Source organism: Pituophis catenifer, unplaced genomic scaffold (assembly GCF_029215685.1).
Source record: "Pituophis catenifer annectens isolate HBS135680 unplaced genomic scaffold, rPitCat1.0.hap2 SCAF_14, whole genome shotgun sequence".
In the NCBI taxonomy this organism is placed as follows: Eukaryota; Metazoa; Chordata; class Lepidosauria; order Squamata; family Colubridae; genus Pituophis; species Pituophis catenifer.
In genome coordinates this window covers 21,787,005-21,811,882 of record NW_027256894.1, presented here as the reverse complement: position 1 = coordinate 21,811,882, position 24,878 = coordinate 21,787,005, and the positions used below count along the sequence as shown (strand labels likewise).

General features: G+C 47.3%; 1 protein-coding gene across 2 annotated transcripts in view; it reads right to left on the bottom strand.

Annotated features, from left to right (window-relative positions):
• Positions 1-4,194: 4,194 nt before the first annotated feature.
• Positions 4,195-24,878, bottom strand: part of PTPN9 (protein tyrosine phosphatase non-receptor type 9) — a 29,284-nt gene continuing 8,600 nt past the window's right edge. Inside the window, exons 2-14 of one of the 2 annotated variants that reach the window (XM_070953363.1) lie at positions 22,888-23,031; positions 21,567-21,656; positions 20,169-20,293; positions 19,012-19,117; positions 13,843-13,953; positions 12,393-12,721; positions 10,776-10,869; positions 9,435-9,504; positions 8,039-8,117; positions 7,606-7,756; positions 6,753-6,960; positions 5,803-6,038; positions 4,195-5,548 (exon numbers count right to left, since the gene is read on the bottom strand). In XM_070953363.1, the coding sequence (XP_070809464.1) occupies positions 5,824-6,038; positions 6,753-6,960; positions 7,606-7,756; positions 8,039-8,117; positions 9,435-9,504; positions 10,776-10,869; positions 12,393-12,721; positions 13,843-13,953; positions 19,012-19,117; positions 20,169-20,293; positions 21,567-21,656; positions 22,888-23,031 (1,722 nt within the window). In that variant the 3' untranslated portion in view covers positions 4,195-5,548; positions 5,803-5,823. Of the gene's footprint in view, positions 6,039-6,752; positions 6,961-7,605; positions 7,757-8,038; positions 8,118-9,434; positions 9,505-10,775; positions 10,870-12,392; positions 12,722-13,842; positions 13,954-19,011; positions 19,118-20,168; positions 20,294-21,566; positions 21,657-22,887; positions 23,032-24,878 lie in introns of both variants that reach the window. The other variant, XM_070953362.1, reaches the window with a different exon arrangement.

Genomic DNA, 24,878 nt, shown 5'->3' with positions numbered 1-24,878 from the left:
GCAAAAACTCCTCCGGCGTGGAAGCTCAGCGCAAGGACCCCCCCCTTCCCAGGCCCCTCTCCTCCCTCCCAGCTTTGGTTGGTTTTTTGGGGGGGGGGTCTTTTAGGTTTCCCGCTCCTCCCCTCCCCTCCTTTCGGAATCCCGAGCGCTACTCCCCCCCCCCACAAGCAACCCGACGCTCTGCGGAATAGTCCCCCCCCCCACTTCGGAAACCGGGCATGGGCGGGGGGGGGGTCCTCCTTCGCCCCTTCTTCCAACTCCCCCTCCCCACTCCTTTCCCGCCCTAAGCCTGTTTCTCCACCTCTCTCTCTCTCTCTCTTTGCCTCCCCCTTTCTTTTCTTTTCTTTTTTTCCCCCCTTTTCTCCTTCCTTTACTCCTCTGATTTGGGAAGGGTCTCTTGCCCCCAAAGCCCCCGAGGTTCCCAGCCTTCCCCCCCTCCCCTTCTCCCGGGAAAAGCAGCAGCAGCAGCAGCAGGAAAATAATAATAAAATAATAATAATAATAAAAAAAAACCCCAGATCCAGCATTCGGGGGAGTCAATTGAAAGCAGCTGTTACATACCCTTAAAGCCCCAAGCGAGGAATCCTGAATGGGGGGGGACACACCCCCCGGCGCTGATTGGCCGAGGGAGAGAGAGACCGTTGTGGGGGAGGCGGGGATTAAAGCTACGATTTAGGCCACGCCTCCTCTCTATTCTCTCTCTCTCTCCCCCCCCTTCCCGGAAATGGCCCCCACCGGCCCTTGTATGAAAAAGGGGTTTGATGGACAAGCAGCATCTGTAAGAAGGATGTCTGTAGAACAGTGTTTCTCAACCTTGGTAGCTTGAAGATGGGTGGACTTCAACTCCCAGAATCCCCCAGCCAGCAACGCTGGCTGGGGGATTCTGGGAGTTGAAGTCCACCCATCTTCAAGCTTCCAAGGTTGAGAAACACTGCTGTAGAAGGAGAGGAGCAGGCTGGGAAACGTGGGAACGGCCTTCCCGACCCGTGTTTTTGGCTTTGGGGGGGGGATCTCTCTCTTGCAAAAAATTTAGAAAGCTGGGCTGGCCCTGGGAGCATTCAAGCTGCTTTGGCACCCAAAGGGTCAATTTTTTGGGGGGGGGGGGGGAAAGTTGCCTTGCTCCAGAAAGTTTTGAGGTGCGGAGATTCCGATGGGCTTCCCAAAGGTGCTTTTCCAAGAGGCAACTTGGACTTCCCTTTTTCTACAGAACTGAAGAGGCTTCTTGGAAGAGAAGCGAAACGTCTTCAAAGAAAAAAAAACCAGAAAATCCAGTTGCCTCTGTCTCTCTTGGGGGGGGGGGGGAAAGCACCTTTGGGACAACTCTGACCTGGATGAATCTGCATAGTCACAATTCCGAATGGATATTTATTGATTAAGCTTCTACGCTGCCTAGAGATGATTTTGAGCGGCTTACAAGCAATAAGAGCAACAAGGTAAAACAATGAAAGCAATAAACAGGGATGCTAGGATACTGCTCCCTAAGTGACTAAGACGCTGAGCTTGTCGGCGGTTTGAACCCCTCGTATTGGTCTCCTGTGCGAGCTGGGGGGTTGGAATAGATGTCCTCCCAAGGTCCCTTCCAACTCTGTTACTGTTAAAGGTGGGGAAAGACTCATAAAAAAAAGCCCTCCCTAGTTTCTCCAGAAGTAAAGAATGAAGGGGGGGAGGGGGCATTGTATTTTGAGACTTCTGTCAATTTCACTTTACAGTGAAAGTTTATGCCAAGATCTTAGCAGATACACCAAGTTGACTCAATTTATTATTTACTGTTTATATATATATATATATATATATATATATAATTATATATATATTATTATATGTATATGAAATCTTAATCTGTTCACCGCCCTGAGTCCTTTGGGAGAATGGCGGTATAGAAATTCAATAAATAAATAAATAAATAAAGTTGAGTAGATTTAGCTCCTATGGTTGTGAGAGGCCAACAGCAGATACCAGGACCACGAATGAAGGTTCCGTTAAACCGATTCATTGCTAAATGCCTATGCACAGGGACCTTCTCGGCTACGGGTGAGCACCTACTTGGAGTTAAGTTAGGTTCGGTAATAGCTTTATACCGTAGAGCAGTGTTGGCGATCCTTTTTGGCATCGAGTGCTGAAATAGGAGTGCATGCACACGTGTTGGAAACTAGAAGGTGTGCATGCATGCGCTGGGAAGATAATCTTCCGGTTTACGCTGCGTGCATGCGCACCACTTAACTGGTCTTTGCACCCTCATGTGTGCCAGAAACCGGAAGACCAGAACAAACCAGAAGATCATCTTCTCGGCGTGCGCATGTGCACCAGGCAGCAGCTCTTCTGGTTTCTGGCGCTCCCACACGCATGAAGACCAGCTGGCTGCACGCCAGAACCCGGAAGAGCAATGGGCGATGGCTTTGCGTGCCACTTTTGGCACGCATGCCATAGGTTCATCATCACAGCCATATAGTATCAACCTTGTTAACTCCCAAGACTTTTTTCCACTATGTATTCTGAGTCATCTGAGATTAATATATACTGGTATGTATGTACATATATAGTGTATGTATATATATATATACATATACCACTTATATATATATATATAAGGCCACAGTTGGAATCCTGCATTCAGTTTTGGTTGCCACGATGTAAAAAAGATGTTGGGACTTTAGAAAGAGCAACAAAGAGGATTAGGGGACCGGATGCTAAAATATAGGAAGAACGGTTGCAGGAACTGGATATGTCTAGTTTAATGAAGAGAAGGATCAGGGGTGACAGGATAGCAGTCTTCCCATATCTCAGGGGCTGCCCCAAAGAAGAGGGAGTCAAGCTATTCTCCAAAGCACCTGAGGGCAGGACAAGAAGCAACAGGTGGAAACTCATCAAGGAGAGAAGCAACTTAGAACTAAGGAGGGATTTCCTGACAGTGAGAACAATTAGACAGTGGAACTGCTTGCCACTAGAAGTTGTGAATGCTCCAACACTGGAAGTTTTTAAGAAGATGTTGGATGACCATTTGTCTGAAGTGGTGTAGGGTTTCCTGCCTGGGCAGGGGGTTGGACTAGAAGACCTCCAAGGTCCCTTCCAACTGTTATTCTATTCTAAAGATTTATAGTGTGTGTGTGTGTGTGTGTGTGTGTGTATCATCTATCTTATCAAAATTCCTTTGTGAGTGGGCATCAGAATTTCATGTTTTAATATATGCTAGTGAGTTCACAGAAAAAAGTGACAATAAAGGTTATCTTACATCTTATAAGCAGCACTCAATGGGAGTTAGATTTGCTTTGCTTGTGGCTACGTAAGGATTCTAGGCTGATCCCTCTTTTGACTCCACCTCCAAGTTCTGCCGTCCTTTCTCCTACATCACCTTCTCCACCTTTAAGTTTTTCCCTGTAGCTCCCTTGAACTATCCTATTCCTGCCCCGTTCCAGGTTATATCCAGGGGCGGGGTTCCAAATCCCGTCACTACTGGTTCGCTTGTGCATGCGCTGGGCGCTTCTGCACATGCACAGAAGCAGGTGGGCGGAGCCTCCTGCCACTGCCGGTTCGCCTGATCAGGTGTGAACTGGTAGCAATATACCACTGGTTATATCTATCCCTCCTTTCAGGAAAGGCAAGTTATAGGTCTTGTCTTCAAACTGCAGACTAGACTGGATGAGAGGATGGATGAGAGGATGGGCAAAATGCCGAAGCCCGACTCCGCTGCATTCATTCACCTGGTGCATTCCGCCTAAATTTGCACCTTTAGTCAAATCGGCCCCATAACGGCGGCTACTTGAACCCCGAGTCCTTAGTCCTCTCCCAGGATGCTCAGCCGTGCAAAGACTGCCACCATTCTTCAAATGAATCCCAGGCTACAGGAAAAAAAACTAAACCCAGCTACCTTCAAAACAATCCTGCAAGCTTGTTTCTTTTAACCTCGTTTTGCTACATGCCTGAAAGGGAACATCCTTAAAAAGAGTCTTTTCTCGACCTTGGCAAAACGTTAAGATGCGTGGACTTCAACTCCCAGAATTCCCGAGCCAGCATCTAGCTAGGAATGGAAGTTTCGACACAGACCTGAATCGCTTGCTTGCTTGCCGAAAGGTGTTGGGATTGGGCCAAGGTCCGTCAAGAGGAGGAAGACCAAGAGGTCTGAGACCCCCTGACCTCAAACACTCATTTGCAGAAGCCGCAAAAGGAAGAGCACCGAGCTCGTGGGTTGTAGGCATATTTAATGGTGATAAAACAACCCGCCCACCCCTCAAAAGAGCCCATCAATCGCTGTGAAGCAGCGACCAAGAACATTTACAATTATTTCCAACTTGGACATGCGCAAGTTAAGATTAAATATAAAAACCGAAAAAAAGGGGGTCGGGGGAAGGGAAGAGAAGGGGGTTGTAAAAAATAAGAAATATACACGTTCTAAAGATCTGGTTCCAGTATAAAGTTACTTACGTGGCTCGACGTGGCCACTTTTCCTCTGCTAGCAGAGAGAGGAGAGGTGGGGGGGGGACACCGGGGCTCCGGAATACGAGACCCATGCTATATCTTGCTGCTATGGGGCCCCACATGCTACAAGGGAGATTACTGGGTGCCCCACATTCATACAACCTTCTCTGTCACTTGATGCCTTAAAAGTATTTTCCCCCCCCCTTCCCCAGCTTCATCTGGAAGAAGAGCCTCCGTGGAAGGGAATGGTTCCAGCTTAAAGCCCTGCCTCTCTCTGCCTGTGGCCCCCAATCCATGGGGCCCTTCTAATTTGGGCCCTTCTTCTGGTCCCCTATTCGTACCAGCCACTTAAGCGTTTCCCGCTAGGGACAAACACACAAGCTATTCCCTCCCCCCACTCCTGCCTTCCCTGCGGGCTGCAGAGACACCCCCCCCGGATAAGCCCCTCCAAATAGGGCCACTGATGGATGAACGTGTAATCCTAACTTGCCTTCTCCACACCGGTTGGGGCTTGCCCCTCCCACCTCCTGCAGTCATGCCAGCCTTGTAGGCATCTGTGCCCTCGTTCAAGGGCGCGAGAGAAAGCTTGGGTCAGTGGGCACAGTTGAACCAAGGAGGGGGCAGAGATGGGTGGTGGGTGGGAGAGAGAATGCGCCATTAACTTTGGCAGTAGCGTGGGAGGTTGCCCCTCGGAATGAGGTTACGCTGAATCTTGGCTAGAAGCAGCTACACCTATGTAAATGGGAATTATGGTTTGATCCTGGGCAAGAGAAGGACGTTGCATGGACACATGGACAAGACACAGGCAGGCCCAGCGGACATTAAGACTGAAGTGTTGGGTTGTTCTTCCGAGGCAGCCTCTTGTAGGACAGGCCCATGGAGAAGAGCCGAGACCTTCAGTTCATGGACTCCGTTCACGCAGCCCATAGGTCTGCTTCGTTCATTACTAGTATATATATATATTTTCTCAATAAGGCACGGGTCAGTCAAGGCAGTGGGTTCAAGGGATTCCTTGTCCGTGGCTACTGGTCGTGGCTCATCGTGGCTGAGCGGTCCAGGAAAAATGTCCTCCAGCCTTGGGGGGTGGAGAATGGGCTTGCCACCGGCCAGGTCCAGCTGAAAGCTCCGACCAAACCTAGTTGTTGAGCAGGAGGAAAGGAGGGAGAGAAAGAAGGAAGGAAGGAAGATGAGAAAGGAAGAAAGATGAAAAGAAGGAAAGAAGATGAGAAAAAAGTAAAGGAGGAACATGGGAAAGAAGGAAGGTGAGAAGAAGGAAGGAAGGAAGGAAGGAAGGAAGGAAGGAAGGAAGGAAGGAAGGAAGGAAGGAAGGAAGGAATCTGACAGCATAGTAGATCCTCCTGAACCTGAGGACATGGTGAGCTTCCAAACCTTCTAATCTAGACCTTCGGATTAGCTCTTCTCTGGACCCTTCCTGGGATGGGAGATGGGGAGGAGATTTTCTCTGTAGGCGTGCTCAAGGATGGCCAGGTAGCAGAAGTAATACTGCTCAGGGGTCTGGATGCTGAAGGCCCGCTGGGACCTCATCCTCACCACCGTCTGGTAAATGTTGAGGGTCCCCACCTCTTGTAGTTGCGACAGACAAATATCCAGTGCGCAGAAAGTACCTGGAAGGAAGGAAGGACAGGGGGGTGAAAGGAACGGATCGCCCATCGGCCACCGTCTGAAACAATTCCGTGTTTGCATCAACTTCTTTTGAGTTTGCTTTTCGGTGAAAAATATTGGGATTCCAGGTCCCATAACCCCCAACTTGCAGGGCCTTGGGAGGGGGAGGGGAGTTGGAATTTGATACAGGACAGGGCGACAGGTTGAAGAAAATCGCTTCTCTGCAATCCCAAAAATTTAAAGGAAGAGGAAATGACCTCCCCTACTCCCAGTTTTACAAGTGGGAAATCTTCTCCAAGGTGGGCCACCAACAGATGTGTTGAACGTCAACTCCCAGGTTCCTAAGCTCTGGCTTTGTTACATGGGGCACACTCAGGGGTGAAATCTACTTACCTTTCCTACCGGTTCGGAAGTGCACTTATCACATGCGCACGCAAACTCTTCTGCGCATACGCAGAAGGTAAAAAACAGGTTACTTCCTGGTTAAAACCAGGAAGTAACAACGACTGGACGAGTGGGCGGAGCCTCATGCTGCCATCGCTACCAGTTCTCCGAACCACCCGCCGCCATCTTTACCAGTTCAGTCGAACCGGTCTGAACCGGTAGCATTTCACCCCTGGGCATGCTGGGAGGCAGAGGATGGACCCCTGGGAGAAAGCTTCTGAAGTTCTTGGAAATCCAACCCTCCACTCAAGATTCCAGGACAATGCAGTTACCTGTCCTTCCGATACCGGCACTGCAGTGTACCACAATGGGTGGCCCGCCTGGGTGACCTTTGTAGCGTGGTCCCAAGGCACTGACGGCCACCCTCTGCTGCTGCTTGACGGCTCCCAGGAAGTCAATGAGTGTCGCTGCCGAGGAAGGGACCCCGTAGTCGGGCCAGCTCACGTACTGGAAATGGGTCACACGGCGTCTCTCGCGGTTCTGTAGGTAGTTGAAAAGAGGGGAGGGGTAGAGAGTGGATCCCACGTTTCAGATCATCACGTTCATGCCACTATTGCAAGGATGTCTTCTACCTGGGAGTTAATGACCCCTATGGCACCCTTTAGATCAGCAGTCTCCAACCTTGGCAACTTTAAGACTTGTGGACTTCAACTTCCAGAGTTCCTCAGCCAGCTGGAACTCTGGGAGTTGAAGTCCACAAGTCTTCAAGTTGCCAAGGTTGGAGACCCTTGATTTAGATCAACGTTTCTCAACCTCAGAAGGTTGAAGATGAGTGGACTTCAACTCCTAGAATTCCCCAGCTGGCATGGCCGGCTGTGGAATCCTGGGAGTTGAAGTCCACCCATCTTCAATCTACCAAGGTTGAGAAACCCTGTTATGGAGCCAAACCAAAGGAGAATGAGGGACATTATGACCAGAAATCTGAAGACACCAGGATTGTTTCTGTTAACAGAAACCAGTCGAGATAATCTTGTGTAGCCCAATTCTCCATCCAGGAAGTGCCAGCTAAAGAAGGTTGAAAGGAGGAGGAGGATAGGTTGTGAGTAACAACGGAGTGGATCTGCTGTGAAAGGGAAGACCAGTATGATACCCCTTGGCCCTTTGATGAAGAGTTTGTCCAATTACCTCACAGCTGAACATCTCTAGCAGTGTCTTCTTGTAATGGTTGAGGTTCTCTGTTCCAAGGTTGGTAACCGTTAAGGTTCCATAGCCGATCTGGAAGTCCTTCTCCAGGGGCCAGTATTGACCGCATTTCCTTTTGCCTCCTTCTTCAATCCTGTCATGGAAAGAAGAAAGGGACAATATGGAATGTGTGCATACCCGGAAGGTGGTCAGCTTGGAGCCCAACAGAAGCATGGAGAGACATCTTTTGAAGGAACCACAGTTGACCCAGTTAGCATAAGACATCAAATCCAAAACCAGAAGAGTTTTGGTTCTGACTTGATGTCTCAAGTCAAGAGCATCTTCAGAAGAGCATCAGTGCAAATGGGCCAGGCACCCTCTCCCCTAAAACTCATCAAGGTCATGCTTACTTATTGTCTGATGCACAGATACGTACCTTGTGGTCATCACAATCACCAGCACGTTCTGTTCCCACACCATCCGCCAGAAGTCATTGTATGTGTTTTCTAATGGCCCTAGAATGAAACAGGAAATATAAAGACTGTTGAAAGCTACATACTATAGTTAGTCCTCGCTTACCAACTGCTTTGTTCGGGGACCGTTTGAAGTCATGATGGTGCAGAAGAAATAACTTTATGACCAATGTCTTCAATTTATGACCTTTGCAGCCTCCCTCAATCATGTGATCATCATTACATTAATATAGGTTGTCCTGATCCTGGCCCATTATCTCCCTCCCTTGTGGAGTGGAAATATTGGAGCGAAAGGGATTTCAAGAGAGTAAGAAAGCACTCGGTGGAAAACAGGCTCTTTGGGGTTTTGACAAAACTGTGCCACAGTGGATTATTGGTTCACTCAACGATCATCGCAAAAAAGGTCATAAAATTGGCTTGGTCATGTGACCAACCTGTTTTAGGCCATTATGGGAGACAACATCAATGTAAAGATTTTAATTGGTTTTAAATATGGGATTTTAAATTTGGGGGTTTTATAATTGAGCCAATTATTTAATAATTTTAATTATTTTTAAATTTTGTCTGTCTTTGTGCTTTTAATCAGGCTGTACACTGCCCCGAGTCCTTCGGGAGAAGGGCGGTATAGAAAAAAAATTAATAAATAATAAAATAAAAACATAATGGGCAGGTTGTCAAGCCTGGAAGCCATATTTTTCATTGGATCTTCAGGCCTGCCACATTTACTACTTTGGGAAACTGGGAGGGGGGAATTGTGTGAAGCCAGGGTGATATATAGTCATAATAACATTCCTTTCTCAGAGAGTCAAGGACATCTTGCCCTGCACCTGGAGGGCTGGAACTGGGAGGCATCTCCAGTTGGGACCATGCATTAATTGGACCATGGGATGGACATGTGGGTGCTGGGCAGGGACTTGAACTTTCCTTTGGGTTAGGAAAACCTGGAAGCTTTCAGATTCGGGTTTTCCCAGATGTGCCAATACATCTCTAATAAAATGGAACTTTGAGGAACTTCAAGCCTTGGAGTCTTCTTTCGTTGGGGGTGTTACTTGGAACCCTGACACAGGTTCCATTACAATTGTATGTCAAGGATTACGTATACTGGACAGGACTAAAATTTAGCAACTCAATCTGGTTGCTTCTAGTTGGAAAACAGGATGATGGACTCCGAGTCTAACCTGATAAAAAGAGACTGGGTTTTTCTGAAGCTCCAGACATGCTTCAGGCACATCTGTTGAGCAAAGCCAGAAGAGGGAGCTGGGATTTGACAGACTCCAGATTCTGAATGCAGATGTTGCCTCTTCTCAATGGTCTCTAAAGAACCAGGTGATGCTTTTCAAGATTGGGGACCATAAATACCTTGAGTGCCGATATAAGCATTCCTTTGCTTGTACCCGTCCATGAAACTCGCATTGATGTAGTCGGTCATCTATGGAGACACAATTCTGTTTGTCAACCCTACAGAGCAGCTACAGAAGTTACATTTGGTGTTGGGCAAAGATAAGTGTGTGGAAGTATTTTTAATATTGCTTTCCAATATTAAAAAATATCATCCTAAACGAAAGGTCCATGAAACCAGAGCTTTGTACTCATAACTTTCTTCATCAATCTGATATTCTCTCTTGCAACCAACAGTACTTTTCCTATGTTCTCGGGCAAAAAGAGAACTTAACTGTTTCCACAACCTCTTGTTTTCCTATTTTTTAACGTAAAACAAGACCCAAAACGTTGTTTTCTCCAGGCAGGAAAACTTTGGAACAGAATTTTACATTTTATCTGCACAACCCCATGATGTTCTGTAATTGAACTTTAAAACATGAAGAGCGTACCCCCATTCCACTAAATTACTCGTGCAGAACAATATATGTAATATTTGGCAACTTGCTTGCATGCTTAAAGTTGATGTCTCCTTTAGCATAGGGGTGAGAACAGTGGAGCAGAAAATATGGAGAGAGAGAGAGAGAAAGAGAGAGAGAGAGCTTTTGATCCTCTGTCATAACTGGAAGTTTTAAATCTGCTAATATGGTATAGTCTTAATTGAACCTAAGGGATTTCCCTTTGTCCCAAACACCTTTCAATTACAAATTGTACTGTGTTTCCCCGAAAATAAGCCCTCCCCGGATAATAAGACCTCCCCGAAAATATTTAAATGCATCTGCAGCCATGTCCCTGCCATTTCCTCTGGTTAGGGTTTAACAGATTAACTGAGTTGGAAGGGACCTTGTAGGTCATCTAGTCCAACCCCCCACCCAAGCAGGAGAAATCCTTGCTTGCAACTTTAACCTTCCTTGTGATGCTTTCCGGGCAGGTCACTAAGAGAGAAATCTGTTAGGGTTAGGGAGACAGAGCTGGAAATCAGATAAGACGGCATGAGGATTCCCGTCTTGCTCCATGCACCCCAAAATAATAAGCCCTCCCTGAAAATAAGGCCAAGCGCTTATTTCGGGGTTCAAAAAATATAAGACAGGGTCTTATTTTCGAGGAAACGGGGTATTCAGTTGAAGTATAGCCCACTTTTCCCCTAGGCAGTGTATGAATGCCCCCTCCTCCAATTTCTCCCCCCCCCACAACACCCCTGGCTGTTCGTACCACCACCATGAAGGTCTGTTTCAAACCTGCTTCAATTCTGCAGCTAGAGATTGAATTCTTTGCTGTGATTTGAGGGGTTCGATTCCCTGAAATGCTATCGGCTTCACTTACCTCCTGATAGTTGAACTGTTTGGACAACTTCACCCTGGTTTGATCGAGGCAGGGAACGTCCCCGTATCGGTTTTTCTCCTGGTTCAAAGGAGCCCTGGGAAGGAGAAAGGCAGAAACATGAAACAAGGAAAGCACCAGGAATGTCTCCCAGCAAGCAATGGGAGGCCGCTAGCAAAGAAGCAAACCGTTCTTTCCATTTCTTTTAAAAAGGGCAACAAGAATCGGACTCCTATCGTATGCAAGATAATGAAGTCCATCCATCTTCAAGTCGCCAAGGTTGACCAACGCAGTGATAAAGTTTGGTTCTTAGATGGGGCTTCAGATGGGGTCCCTCCTGCCCACCAGAACAGTTGCAGGAATTGGGTATGTCAAGCAGTGATGAAATCCTCCAAGGTTTGCCACCAGTTTTCTGCACGCGCATGTGCAGTGCATGCCACACCTGCGCTGCGTGCCAAATGTGCGCTGTGCTTATGCAGCGTGCACCAAACGCACGCTGCATGTGGAAAAAGGAGGCTTAAGTAGAACAACGAGGGGGAGGGAAACAGCTGTGCCGTGCGATTTAGATTCGCTAGAAAGCAGGATTTCCTGCTTTTTAGTGAATATAAATCATGCAGCATAGCTGATCGTTGGAAATACCGGTTCGGACCAACCGGTAGCATTTTTTTTACTACTGGTTTGCCCGAACTGGTAGCTTGTATTACTACCGGTTCTCCCGAACCTGTGCGAACCGGTAGCATTTCACCCCTGATGTCAAGGCTAATAAAGAGGAGGCCCAGGGTGACATGATAGCAGTGTTCCGATATCTCAGGGGCTGCCCCAAAGAAGAGGGAGTCAAGCTATTCTCCAAAGCCCCTGAAAGCAGGACAAGAAGCAACGGGTGGAAACTCATCAAGGAGAGAAACAACTTAGAACTAAGGAGAAACTTCCTGACAGTTAGAACAATGAACCAGTGGGACAACTTGCCTCCAGAAGTTATAGTTCCGTGATGGCAAATCTACGGCACCTGTGCCGGAAGTGGCATGCAGAGCCATCTCTCTGGGCACGCCAGCCGTCAGCCATTGCTCTTCTGGGTTCCAGCACGCAGCTGGTCTTCGCAAGCGCAAGAGTGCTGGAAACTGGAGGACCAGGTGATCAGCGCACATGCGCACACCAGAAACTGGAAGCTCAACTTCCCGGTGCGCACATGCGTGCCCGGGAGCTGCTCTTCCGGTTTCCGGCACTCCTGCACATGCGCACCGGGGAGCTGCTCTTCCAGTTTCTGATGCTCCCCTGCATGCGCGCACCCATTTCAGTACTCGGTGCCGAAAAGGTTCAACAACACTGACTTAGATGATGATAATGTGACCTTTGGGGTGTTGGGAGGGTTGCAATTTCAGAGACTAGCCTTACCACCATTGGCTCAGCGCCATCATAACTGGTCACCGACCAAATGGTTGTAGGTCGAGAACTCTAGGTGCTCCATCACTGGAGGCTTTTAAGAAGAGGGTAGGCAACCATTTGTCTGAAATGGTACAGGGTCTCTTGCTTACGCATGGGGTTGGACTAGAAGACCTCCAAGGCCCCTCCCAACTCTTGTGATTCTCCAACCTCGGACCCTCCCGCCATCCGGATGCTTACAGAGAACAGCCAAAAGTGCCCGTAGGGCTACGGTGCCGAATGCCTTCGTATTCCTCATAAATTCCTCGCTTCTGCTTCTGGTTGACGTGCTCCAGGAGTTCCGGCAGGGTCATGGACTTGGGCCCGGGGACGTGCACGGAACCGTTGTCCCGCGGGGGAGCCAGAGGGACCAGGATCAGCTCGTCCAGGGGATCCGGGTGCCCGTTTTGCTGCGGGAGGAACCTGCAGTTCCAGCTGAGGGGGTCCAGCTTGAGAGACCCTCCCAAGTACTCGGGGAGGCACTCGTGGGGCAGGTGCTGCCTGAGCTCCGACATTTTCACCATCTGGACCTAAAAAAAGAGGGAGGGGCACATTGGGGTGCTGAGCAAAATAGCCTCACAAACTTTTATGCCCGGCTTTTTTTTTTTTTTTTTTTAGGAATGAAGGTTCCCCGTATTGAAAGTGCATCTATTTAGGTTGGCTTGCGCTGAATTCCTGATTTATTAGATTTTTTAAAAAATCCTGCTTTTATTACTTTATAAATAATTCAAGGTAGTGAAGATTCCATACTGTTACTATTTTCCCCCCACAATAACCATCCTGTGAGGTGGGTTGGGCTGAGAGAGAGGGACTGGCCCAAAGTCACCCAGACAGCTTTCATGCCTAAGGTGGGACTAGAACTCACCGTCTCCTGGTAATTGGTCTAAAATCACCCAGCTGGCTTTCATGCCTAAGGCAGAACTAGAACTCTCCATCTCCTGGTGATTGGCCCAAAATCACCCAGCAGGCTTTCATGCCTAAGGCAGAACTAGAACTCTCTTTCTCCTGGTGATTGGCCCAAAGTCACCCAGCAGGCTTTCATGCCTAAGGCAAAACTAGAACTCTCTGTCTCCTGGTGATTGGCCCAAAGTCACCTAGCAGGCTTCCATGCCTAAAGCAGGACTAGAACTCACCGTCTCCTGGTGATTGGCCCAAAATCACCCAGTTAGCTTTCATGCCTAAGGCAGAACTAGAACTCTCCGTCTCCTGGTGATTGGCCCAAAGTCACCCAGCAGGCTTCCATGCCTAAAGCAGGACTAGAACTCACAGTCTCCTGGTGATTGGCCCAAAGTCACCTAGCAGGCTTCCATGCCTAAAGCAGGACTAGAACTCACCGTCTCCTGGTGATTGGCCCAAAGTCACCCAGCAGATTTCGATGCCTAAAGCAGGACTAGAACTCACCGTCTCCTGGTGATTGGCCTAAAGTCACCCAGCCGGCTTCAATGCCTCCTATTTCTAAGCCAGCACCTGAATCACTATACCAATCTGGCTCTCATCTGCCATTTTAGTACCAATTTCCCCAACTCCTAGCATAGCACATTCTCTGTTTTCACTGCACTCAGCCTAAATTTCTCAACTGGGCATGTGAAAGTGGCTGGTTCACCCTTTTAGCATGCTGAAGCCTCCTGAGATCTCTTCTGGTGCAACTCACCCTTTCTCGTAATTTCTCTTTAAGCAACAAGCTGATGATGGAATAAGGAACTCGGAACCACATCGGAGCTCCTACGATGAAGACCTTTTTCAGGCGCGCTGGAAAGGCTCCCTGTAAGCCAAGGAGATATTTAAAAAAATATTCTATTTTGTTTTTAAATTCAGCATTTTTGAAAAAAAAAAAGGAAAACAGACAAGGAAGCAAGGCCAGAAAAATAAAACGCAGGGAATTTTTCAAGCCTCGTAGGATTAGGTACGGTAGCACATTTTATATTTATCATTGCTGTAGAAGTATTATATTGTTTTAAAAACTACAGATTATTGATATCCAGGCAAGAGGGCAAAGCAATAATCAGCGCAGGATAAATCGTAGGATGAGAAGCAGAACTGCAGGGGGAAACATCAATCCTCATCAAATGGATAATTGAAGATTAGACTATTAAAAACTGTTGTCAAGAGAAACCCAAATTTTGAATGTGGAATAAGGGAGATTTGGTACTTATTGGAAATCTGTATTAATCAATGGGTTGAAGATCAATTATTAGTGGGGAAGGAACTTCCTTTTGATATTCCTTGCATTTTTCTTCTCTTTCTTCCCTCCTTTAACTGTTCTTGTATCCTGTATGTGACTAGGTGGCTCAGACACTGAGCTTGTCGATCAGAAAGGTTGGCAGTTCGGCGGTTCGAATCCCTAGTACAGATCTCCTGTGTGAGCAGGGGGTTGGACTAAATGACCTCCAAGGTCCCTTCCAACTCTGTTACTGTATGTCATTTACAACTATGGTCTGTGCTGAATTACACAACTACAGCCCTCATCATCCCCATTCAACACAGCCGGGCAACAACACCCTCAATAGTACCACAATTATTTACCTGAGCTGGTAAGGAACACCTGGCTAAACAGGGTTGGGCGAGAGGATAAGAGGCCACCAGGAGATCCCAGACTCGTGGGAACTGAGTTTAAAAGGGGATTTTTGCCTGTATTTCCTCCCTCTGGCCAGTAGGGGGAGACCCAAGTGCATTGAAAAGAGCAGAAATTCAGAAAGTAAATTTAGAAGATGGATTTATGGAACATACATCCATGTTTCTGTAGGATCAGGGATGTTAGAGGAAGTTTGGGTGGGAGACCAAGAATGGCTGCAGATCCTACTGAGGAGCACAGCAGACGTCATTGGCTGTCTTCAAAAACGACCAAATAATAATAATAATAATAATAATAATAATAATAATAATAATAATAATAATAATAAAACCCTGCGATGAAAGATCTTGATGTCCTAAGAATTTCAAGCAATGTTATGACGGTATATGAATATAAGCAAAGTACCCAATTACATTGCATTATTTTGTGCCACAAATCAAATTGGATTATTTTGTGCTATCAATCAATCAACCATCCATGAATCAATCTTTTTCTTTCTTTCTTTCTTTCTTTCTTTCTTTCTTTCTTTCTTTCTTTCTTTCTTTCTTTCTTTCTTTCTTTCTTTCTTTCTTTCTTTCTCTTTCTTTCTTTCTTTCTTTCTTTTTCTTTTTCTCTTTCCCCTCTCTTTTTATCTATCTATCTATCTATCTATCTATCTATCTATCTATCTATCTATCTATCTATCTATCTACCTACCTACCTACCTACCTACCTACCTACCTACCTACCTACCTACCTACCTACCATAGCTGGCTGGAGAATTCTGGTAGTTGAAGTCCACAAGTCTTTAAGCTGCCAAGTTTGAAGACCTCTGCCTTAACCACTACACCAAACTAACGTTTTTCATTGCTACTCTCATAGCTTTCAATGGGATGTGCTTTGGGAAATCTAGGCTTTTTTTTTCTTCTCCTCCCATGGAAATCTAATCCTTTTCCCAACTCTAGCAGTCCCTTGTAAGGATTAAGAAAAAAAGAACTGAGAACCACAAGACTACAGGAAGTAAAATGTTTATCTGTAACGGTCCATCTGGTTTCAAAATGCAGATCTAAGTAAAGTCTGGCTAAGAGGGGCATAGGAGAGGTTACTTTTCATGGCCCCAAATAATAACATTGTGGGAATTTTGGCATTAAGCTGAAAAAAAATTCTACTTGGAATACAGGGGAATGAACGCTGTAAGGTCCGAACTTTGGGAGAGTAGCTAGTTGCGTTTCATGGCCACAAATGACATCATTGTGGAGTTCTTGGCATCCAGTTCAAAATGTATAATTCCTTTTTTTTTTTAATATCGGGAAATGTATATTTCTTTTATTTCTCTAAGCGGGACAAAATAACCATCACCAAATTGTGACGGTGGGGCACAGCCCCACTGTTCACAGTGGCACAGAGTGAACAGCGTGCCAAAATAAGAGCCTATAATGGAGACTTTGCTGATTTTCTGACTGTGAGAAATAAAGGAAACACTTATGTCTGTAATCTAGACATACGTTTATAATATTTCAGATGCGATATTTCGTATTTTGTATTTTTTATCTCTTGCGTTTTTACCCAAATGGGATGTGCCATACGCTAAATAAATATTTCTTTTTTGTATTTTACTACGACTCTCCTACTAAGGTTATACCAAGCATTAATGGTATAACTTTAACAAGTACCTGCCATTTGTAGGTATTATCTCTTTTTTTTGGGGAAACATACTGTTGCTTTAAATGAAATTAAAAAGAAGAAAGAGTTGGAGCTCAAGGAGAATTCTGGGCCAGGGAAAGACTCTAGACCAGTGATGGCTAAACTTTTTGCCATCGCGTGCCAAAAGCGGGATGAGCTTAGAGGGGGGTCAAGCGTGTGTGTGCCCACCCCCATAATTCAACGTGCCCGCCCCCCCGTGCATACACGCACGAATCCCCCCTCCTGCACTCCCTCCCGCTTTTGGCACACGATGGCACAGTGGGCCCAGTAGGTCCGTTTTTCACCCTCCCGAGGCTCCCGAGGCTTTCTTGGAGCCTGGGGAGGATTAAAACAGCCTTCCCCACCCGCCCGAGACCGTCTGGAGGCCGGAAACAGCCCGTTTCCTGACTTCCGGTGGACCCGGAAGGCCTGAAAATCAGCTGGCTGGTGCGCACATGCGTGCTGGAGCTAAGCTAGGGCAATGCTCGCGTGCCACAGATATGGCTCCACGTGCCACCTGTGGCACGCGTGCCATAGGTTCGCCATCACGGCTCTAGGCTAACCCCACAGATAAACACGGTTGAGATTCGCTGGGGCCAGAGGAATCCCAGATCTCATTCTTCTAACCTCAAGTGAGGAGAGTCAGTTCCCTCGTGATGGCCCTTCACGAGAAGTTCTCCATGCTCTGGGCCAACTGACAGGCTGAGGACTTTAACCAGATGACCACATTTGAGGATCTCAAATATTTGCGCTTGGCTGACATTTTTTCCCTCCAAAAAGGGGCACTTTAATACAGGAAGAGGGCTGTTTCTAACTTTTTTCTGGGAAATGACCCTGAATGCTTCATCCGTGGCTTCAGGAGACCACAGGCTGATGATGAACAGGAGACGTTCTCCAGCGTTCAACACATCAGAGGTCAGAGCCAGCTGGATTAAAAGGCTCCGTGGTTTATATTTGATTCATTAATGAAACGGCCTTGCGTTGGGCAATTAAAAGGTTTTCGTTACGCCGGATAAACTGGCTGGAAATAAAAATCTGGCTTCCATGGAAGGCCTGGGGTCAGGGAGGGCCACCAAAGACTTGGGTGACATCTCGGGGCAGAGATGTTTTGAGTGGGTAGAAAGCCAAAAACATCCCCTTTAGCCTGGTGGACACGCAGGCCATCTTCCAAGTTCAGGTAGTCCTCGACTTACGACCACATCTGGGACCAGAACATTTGTCACTAAGTGAGACATCACGCGACCCTGCCGGATTTTACGACACTTTTGCTGCTGGTTTGGTTTGTTAAGTGAGACATCACACGATTGCTCGATTTGAGGCCCTCCCTGCTGACTCCGCTTCTTGGGAAGCTGGCGGGAAGGCCACAAATTGGGACCGCGGGATGCCACGACCGTCATCAACATGAGTTGGCTACCAAGCACTGGAATCGTGATCACGCGACTGCGGGTTTGGTCCAACGGTCATAACTTCGAGGACAAAAGGCAAGTCGCTTTTTTCAGCACTGTCATAACTTCGAGGCAGTGTCGAATGAGTGGTCTTAACTTGAGGACTACCTGCCTGACCTAAACGACAATGGCAAATAAGTGGAGCCGGTGAACTTTGAAATCACACAATCTGCCGTTTTCCACGTATACGTCTCTGCTTTAGAAATATGAGAAGATGGACTATACTTCCAAGGTGACAACAGAACGTGGCAGATACCTTCAAAAGTGGTTGTTGGATTGAAGCCTAAAGAATATCCGTTGAGTAGAAGTAAACAGGATGAAATTACAGGTGGGTGAATATGGGTCAAATGTTGAGAGTTAAAGCATCCAGCTTCTTGACAGTGAGAAAAAAAAGTTCTCAAGGAGTTCCAAAGGAGTGTTTATCTTCTCCTTGTTGGAAGGTCTTCAAGAAGAAGACAACGGGGCAACCGTTAGTGACTTCCTTCTAGACTTAGATGGTGGGCCCTTGGTGCTCTCTGAGCTTGGTGCTTTTCTTGCAGATGTTTCAAGACCCAAACTAGGTAACAACACTGCAAATCTGATGATGCCTTAGCAATGATGAAGTTATCTAGTTTGGGTCCGCAAGGAACCCACCAAGCTCAGAAAGCACCAAGAACTTCTCGTTTCAACCCTGAACTACAAACATTCCCCTTTACCGAGACCTTTTTTGAGAAGGCCTTCAAGAACCTTCATGGTTGCTCTCCATAAACACATAAAAGAACTGCAAAGGGCTACCACGTCATGCTTCTAATCGAATTCCTAGGTATGACCCAACACAGTTTCCATGGACTACCAAACATTTCCATCTGGGGAAACATTTTTTGGGGAAGTATCTGTTGGGACAAGGATTGTTTGCCCTTTACAAAAAGCAGATGGAACCACTTAACAGGCTTCTATCCTCAATGCTCTGGAACACCAGTTAAAAAAAAAAAAACCCAAGAAAGATCAAAGCAACCAAGCTGGTGACCTTGATGAAGTTGGACAATGCCTGAGAAGAGAAGCCAAACATCTGAAGTTTTCTTAGCAGAACTTCAGTTTGGGGATTGCGGTCCCAGGGGAGTCTAAGTGAGGTCAGTTTGGGTAACGGCGACTTTCTCATTACCTTCAACAAGTTTAAGATCTTCTTGCTGAGATCCAGCTCAAAGTTGGAATAGTGAGAGTCCGCCATGTCGTAGATAAACACCAGGCCATTCCGCTGCGTTTCAAAGCTGGTGATTGGAAGGAAAATCACAATTTACAGCCACACGCAAAGTTGCAGGGGTCACACTTCTCACTTCCACCAGGATTCAGACAGGGAGCTGAGGCTCGTACCCAAAAACCCAGCCTAATTCGAAGGCTCGGCTAAACTAAACCGTGATTCCCCCAAATCTGTTCCATGTATTTCTGTAAGCCGCCTTGAGTCGCCATGTGCAAATAGGCAGCAGTATAAATTTCTTAATTAAATTAAATTAAATTAAATTAAATTAAATTAAATTGCAGGATTTGAGATTCATAAATACAAGTTTGGAGAGACATGGACGATAGCAATAGCAATAGCACTCAGTTAAAATAGTTAAAAATTTAAACAAAAGAGGCAAGGATGGTAAAAACATTGTTTAAAAATTAACCGAATGGCGAAGGGAGGGTTTTTGGAGAAAAACTCATGGCTGTCTAAAAATATAAACGTGTACCAGAACTTAACGTAGCATCATTAAGGTTGACTCAGCCTTCCCTCCCTCCGAGGTGGATAAAATGAGGACCCAGATTGTTGGGGGCAAGAGGCTGGCACTGTAAACCTTTTAAAGAGGACTGTAAAAGCACTATAAAGTGGTATATAAGTCTAAGTGCTATTGCTATTTTTTTTCCTTCCTTCCTTCCTTCCTTCCTTCCTTCCTTCCTTCCTTCCTTCCTTCCTTCCTTCCTTCCTTCCTTCCTTCCTTTCCTTTCCTTCCTTCCTTCCTTCCTCCCTCCCTCCTTCCCTTCCCTTCCCTTCCCTTCCCTTCCCTCCCCTCCCTTCCCCAGTGGTTAGAATGCAGTATTGCAGGCTAACTCTGCCCACAGCCAGGAGTTCAATCCTGACCGGCTCAAGGTTGACTCATCCTTCCGAGGTCGATAAAATGAGGACCCAGATTGTTGGGGGCAAGAGGCTGACTCTGTAAACCGCTTAGAGAGGGGCTGTAAAAGCACTGTGAAGCGGTATCTAAGCTATTGCTATCCATCTCTCCAGGCTCTCGAAGCCAAAACCAGGTGCCCCGTTAGACTCCAAACAGCCCTCCTTACCTTTCCACTGCCCTGTCCAGGAGGTAGAAGAGGGCCTGGAGTACCACATGTTGGACACTTTTATTGGGATGGTGCAACTTAGCGGTGAAGAGAGCAATGGAGGCTCCGGACGGATCCCTCACACTCTGCGAAGAAAGCAGGTGGAAGAATATCAGCAGTTGAGGGGGCAAACAGGGTTTAAATGAACCTCTGCTAAACCACGGAGAATGGTGATCATTGGCAAGCAGTCAAGAAACTGAGGAGCACCCGGAGGCTCCAGCTGGTCCAGAATGCGGCCGCGCGGGGGATTATGGGGGCGACGAGGCGCTCCCATGTGACACCTCTCCTGCGCGAGCTGCACTGGCTCCCGGTGGTCTTCCGGGTGCGCTTCAAGGTGTTGGTGACCACCTTTAAAGCGCTCCATGGCTTAGGGCCGGGGTACTTACGAGACCGCCTACTGCCACCAATAGCCTCCCACCGGCCAGTACGCTCGCACAGAGTGGGCCTCCTCAGGGTGCCGTCCGCCAGACAATGTCGGCTGGCGACCCCCAGGGGGAGAGCCTTCTCTGTGACGGCGCCCACCCTCTGGAATAACCTTCCCCCGGAGTTACGTATAATAACAGACCTCCGGATTTTTCGTCGGGCCCTGAAAACCTATTTATTTCAACTAGCTGGGCTGGCTTGAGCTAAATTTTAAATTGGTTTTAAATTGGGTTGTTTTAATTTACGGCCAGAATATTTAATTATTTTAATACTGTTTTTTAAATTTTGTATGCTTTGTTTTTACTTAGGCTGTGCACCGCCCTGAGTCCTATTTGGAGAAGGGCGGTATAGAAATTTAAACAAATAAATAAAATAAATAAATAAATTTACCGAAATGCAGCAGCATCTTCAGGCCAATTTTTGTTATCTTCCCCCAAAGTGCATATTCGTGCCAAAAGCATCGCAAATTAAAATAAGACACACTCCTCTATGACATAAAATTCAAAATATAAGAACCAAGAGGAAAAAAAAAAGTGACCCGTGACCAAGTTGTCGCACTTACAAACGCGATCAAAATTCAGATGTTTGGCAACCGGTCTCGCATTTATGACGGTTGCAGCATCCTGGGGCCACGAGGGGGGGGGGGAGAGGGGAATCGCCCTCTGCAACTTTCCCAGCCGATGAGTCGCTTAACAACCATGGTCAACATGCTCATAAAATCAAGGGCGGTTCAAACGATGACTTGCTTAAAAACCACATCCCAACGACGGTCGTAAGCTGAAGATTACCCATAGCTCGCTCAGACCATCACCATCCTTATTTGAACGCCCCTATCAAGGCTTTGAGGGGTATTTCTCCCACTCCCTCAATTTTTTCTGCAGTTTTTTTCAGCGTTCTGGCTTCACCCCTTGAGAATTCCCCGGAAGCAAAACTTACCAGGATGGTGAATTTTCCACTCAGGAGTTCTGACCTCAACGGCTCCTCGTGAGGTTTGAGCTTCACGATTCCTTCCTTGAACCTCGTTTCCTAAAGGGGTGGGAAGAAGATCAATCAATCAATCAGAATAGAGCAGGGAGGGACCTTGGAGGTCTACTAGTCTAACCCCCTGCTCAAGCTAGTCCGTTTCAGACAAGTGGCTGTCCAATTTCTTTTTAAAAACCTCCAGTGATGGAAGCACCCGCATCTTCTGGTGGCAAGCTGTTCCACTTGTCCTCACTGTTAAGAAGTTTCTCCTTAATGAAAGTTGGACTGTAAGGAAGGCTGAGCGCCAAAGAATGGAGGCCTTTGAACTCTGGAGCTCTTTGAACTCCACTCCCTGGAGAAGAGCCTAATGCTGGGAAAGACTGAGGGTAAAAGAAGAAGGGGACGACAGAGAATGAGATGGTTGGATGGAGTCACCGAAGCAGTCGGCCTGAGCTTCAATGGACTCCAGAGGATGGTAGAGGACAGGAAGGCCTGGAGGAACATTGTCCATGGGGTTGCGATGGGTCAGATGCAACTTCACAACTAACAACAGCAACAAAGGAAGGCTGAGCGGCGAAGAATTGAGGTCTTTGAACTCTGGTGCTGGAGAAGACTCCTGCGAGTCCCTTGGACTGCAAGGCGATCCAACCGGTCAGTCCTAGAGGAGATCAACCCTGACTGCTCTTTGGAAGGCCAGATCCTGAAGAGGAAACTCAAATCCTTTGGCCACCTAATGAGAAGGAAGAACTCCCTGGAGAAGAGCCTAATGCTGGGAACGATGGAGGGCAAAAGGAGAAGAAGGGGACAGCAGAGAATGAGGTGGCTGGATGGAGTCACTGAAGCAGTCGGCGTGAGCTTTAATGGACTCCAGAGGATGGTAGAGGACAGGAAAGCTTGGAGGAACGTTGTCCATGGGGTCACAATGGGTCGGACACGACTTCGCAACTAACAACAACCTTAAATTCTAGGTTGCTTCTCTCCTGGATTAATTTCCATCCATTGTTTCTTGTCCTGCTTTCAGGTGCTTTGGAGAGTAGGTGGACAACCCCACCGCCATCCTCTTCTTTGTGGCAGCCCCTCAAATAGTGTAACACTGCTATCATGTCACTTCTAGTCCTTAAACTAGACATACCCAATTCCAGCAACCATTCTGGGAAACGGTTACAGCTCAGCAAAGGGGTTTAAGCCATCTTGGAAAGAGGCCATTCATGGGTCTAATCCACCCATGGAAGTCACTGAGCCCACCCACCCACCCACCCTCCCAGAGAAACCCCTGCATTGCGGAAGCACTAACCCTGTAGGAGTGGAAGAGTTCAATCGCTCGGAGGACGTCGAATTTCCTGGCCATGAGGAACTTGACGGCCATGTTCCAGGAAAGAGGGGAGACATTGTACTGAATGGTCCACTTGTTGATCTCTTCCAGGAACTGCTTGGTGGCCTTCACCCCGACGGAGCAGAGCAGGAGAGAGGAAGAAAGAAAGAAAACAAAACGGTTAATCTTTGGGTTTTTGTTACAGATTCCAGAACGATGTGTAAAGAGCTGCGGGTTGCAACGGCCTCAAACTCTGCCTGAGCTTGGAGGTTACACGAGATGCAAACTCAGCAACAGAATTCCTTACCATCAAGGAGCAATTCAACGTTTTGGAAAATACTGGCGCTCTTCAACTTACGGCCACGATTAGACAAGTGGACAAGTGGTCATTGAGCGGGGCAATCGGGAAGCGAGGCGTGGCATAACCGCTCCCGATTTAACGAGCTTTTTCTTTGCTATGGGCGTTAAGGGAATCTCCCTAGTCATTAAGCGAGACCTCACGGGATTGTGAGTTGCGATCTTCCCTGCCGGCTTTCTCATGGATTTTGCTTGTCAGAAGGCTGGGAAAGTTCCCGGCTGGGAAGATCACAAAAATGTCAATCATATGACATCAGGATGCTGCAACTGTCATAAGTATTGATCCAAGATGGCACTGCTCTCTAATGATTTCTTTATTTTTTATTATTCTCTGTGACTCACTACGGATTTCAGGCTCACGAGACTATGACTGTCATTAAGTGTTGTACCTTATGATTCTTGATGAGCGTATCTTTTCTTTTATGTACACTGAAAGCATATGCACCAGGACTCAGAACCGCTTCTAGCCACCTTCCCTTCCCCCCTTAGATGCAATCCCAGTTTAGGCATTCCTAGGAAAAACATCAGCCGTTCCTCGTGCCCAATTTTCGAGCCGTCACGCCTTTTACTGTAAAAAAATAATAATAAAAATGCCAGCAGCAAAGGGCAGATGAAAACGTCGGATGAGATGAGTCACGGAGAAGGAGTTGCTTGCGAGATGCGAAGGGAGGAAAGAGAGAAAGGATGCTATTAAGGGGGGGGAGGAAAGGAAAGAAAGCAAGGATTGCCCGAAACCAGAAGGGTTGGATTAGATGACCTTTGGGGAACCCCTCCAAATCTACAGTTCTGGGGTTGCACGATCAGGGGCGGACGAAGCTTCAGTAGGAGGGTTGCCTGCTACTGCTGGCTCACTTCCCAAAGGCAGCTTTGGAGACGCGCACTGAAGAAACAACAAACTATGATCTAAATTGGGGCTCTCCAAACTTGACAACTTGAACATGGGTGGAACTCCAACTCTCAGAATTCGCCAGCCGGCCATGCCGTCTCGCTCAGTGACAGAAATGTTGGGCTCAACTGTGGTCGTTAGCCGAGGAAGACTTTTTACTCTCTTCCTGACATCATCAACCAAAGGGCCAATTCATCAGCTGAAATCCACGTGGCCCCGAAAACTGGCTAAGTGGCTCCATCCTGCCTGGGCTTCGATCCGCGGCTCCTCCAAGGCCGCTGAGGCCTCCCCGTGGGCCCATTTCTGGAACGGAAACGTCCAGTCAGTTCCTCGCTCCAGGCCTTGGGGAGAACTGTGCGGCCATTCATTTTTAAACAGTTCCTGCACTTCTCCTCCTCCCGTTGGAAGGACAAACATCTCGGAGAAGTGACTCATGGAAAAGAGCAGGACTGAGTTCCCCTTGCATCAACCGGCTTCGCCCTGGCAGGGACTCCTAAGGCCGCTTCGGCTCCAAAGGTTTTGGAGAAGGCTCCAGTTGGGGCTTTAGTGATACGAGGAGTAGCGAGCCTGGGGCTACTGGGCTACCTTGGCCAAACGCTGCATTTATCAGCATCCAGCAAACTGCAAAGAATTCAGCCTCTCTATAGAAATCTGTATCAATACCTCTCTCTCTCTCTCCCGATAGATAGATAGATAGATAGATAGATAGATAGATAGATAGAGAGAGAGA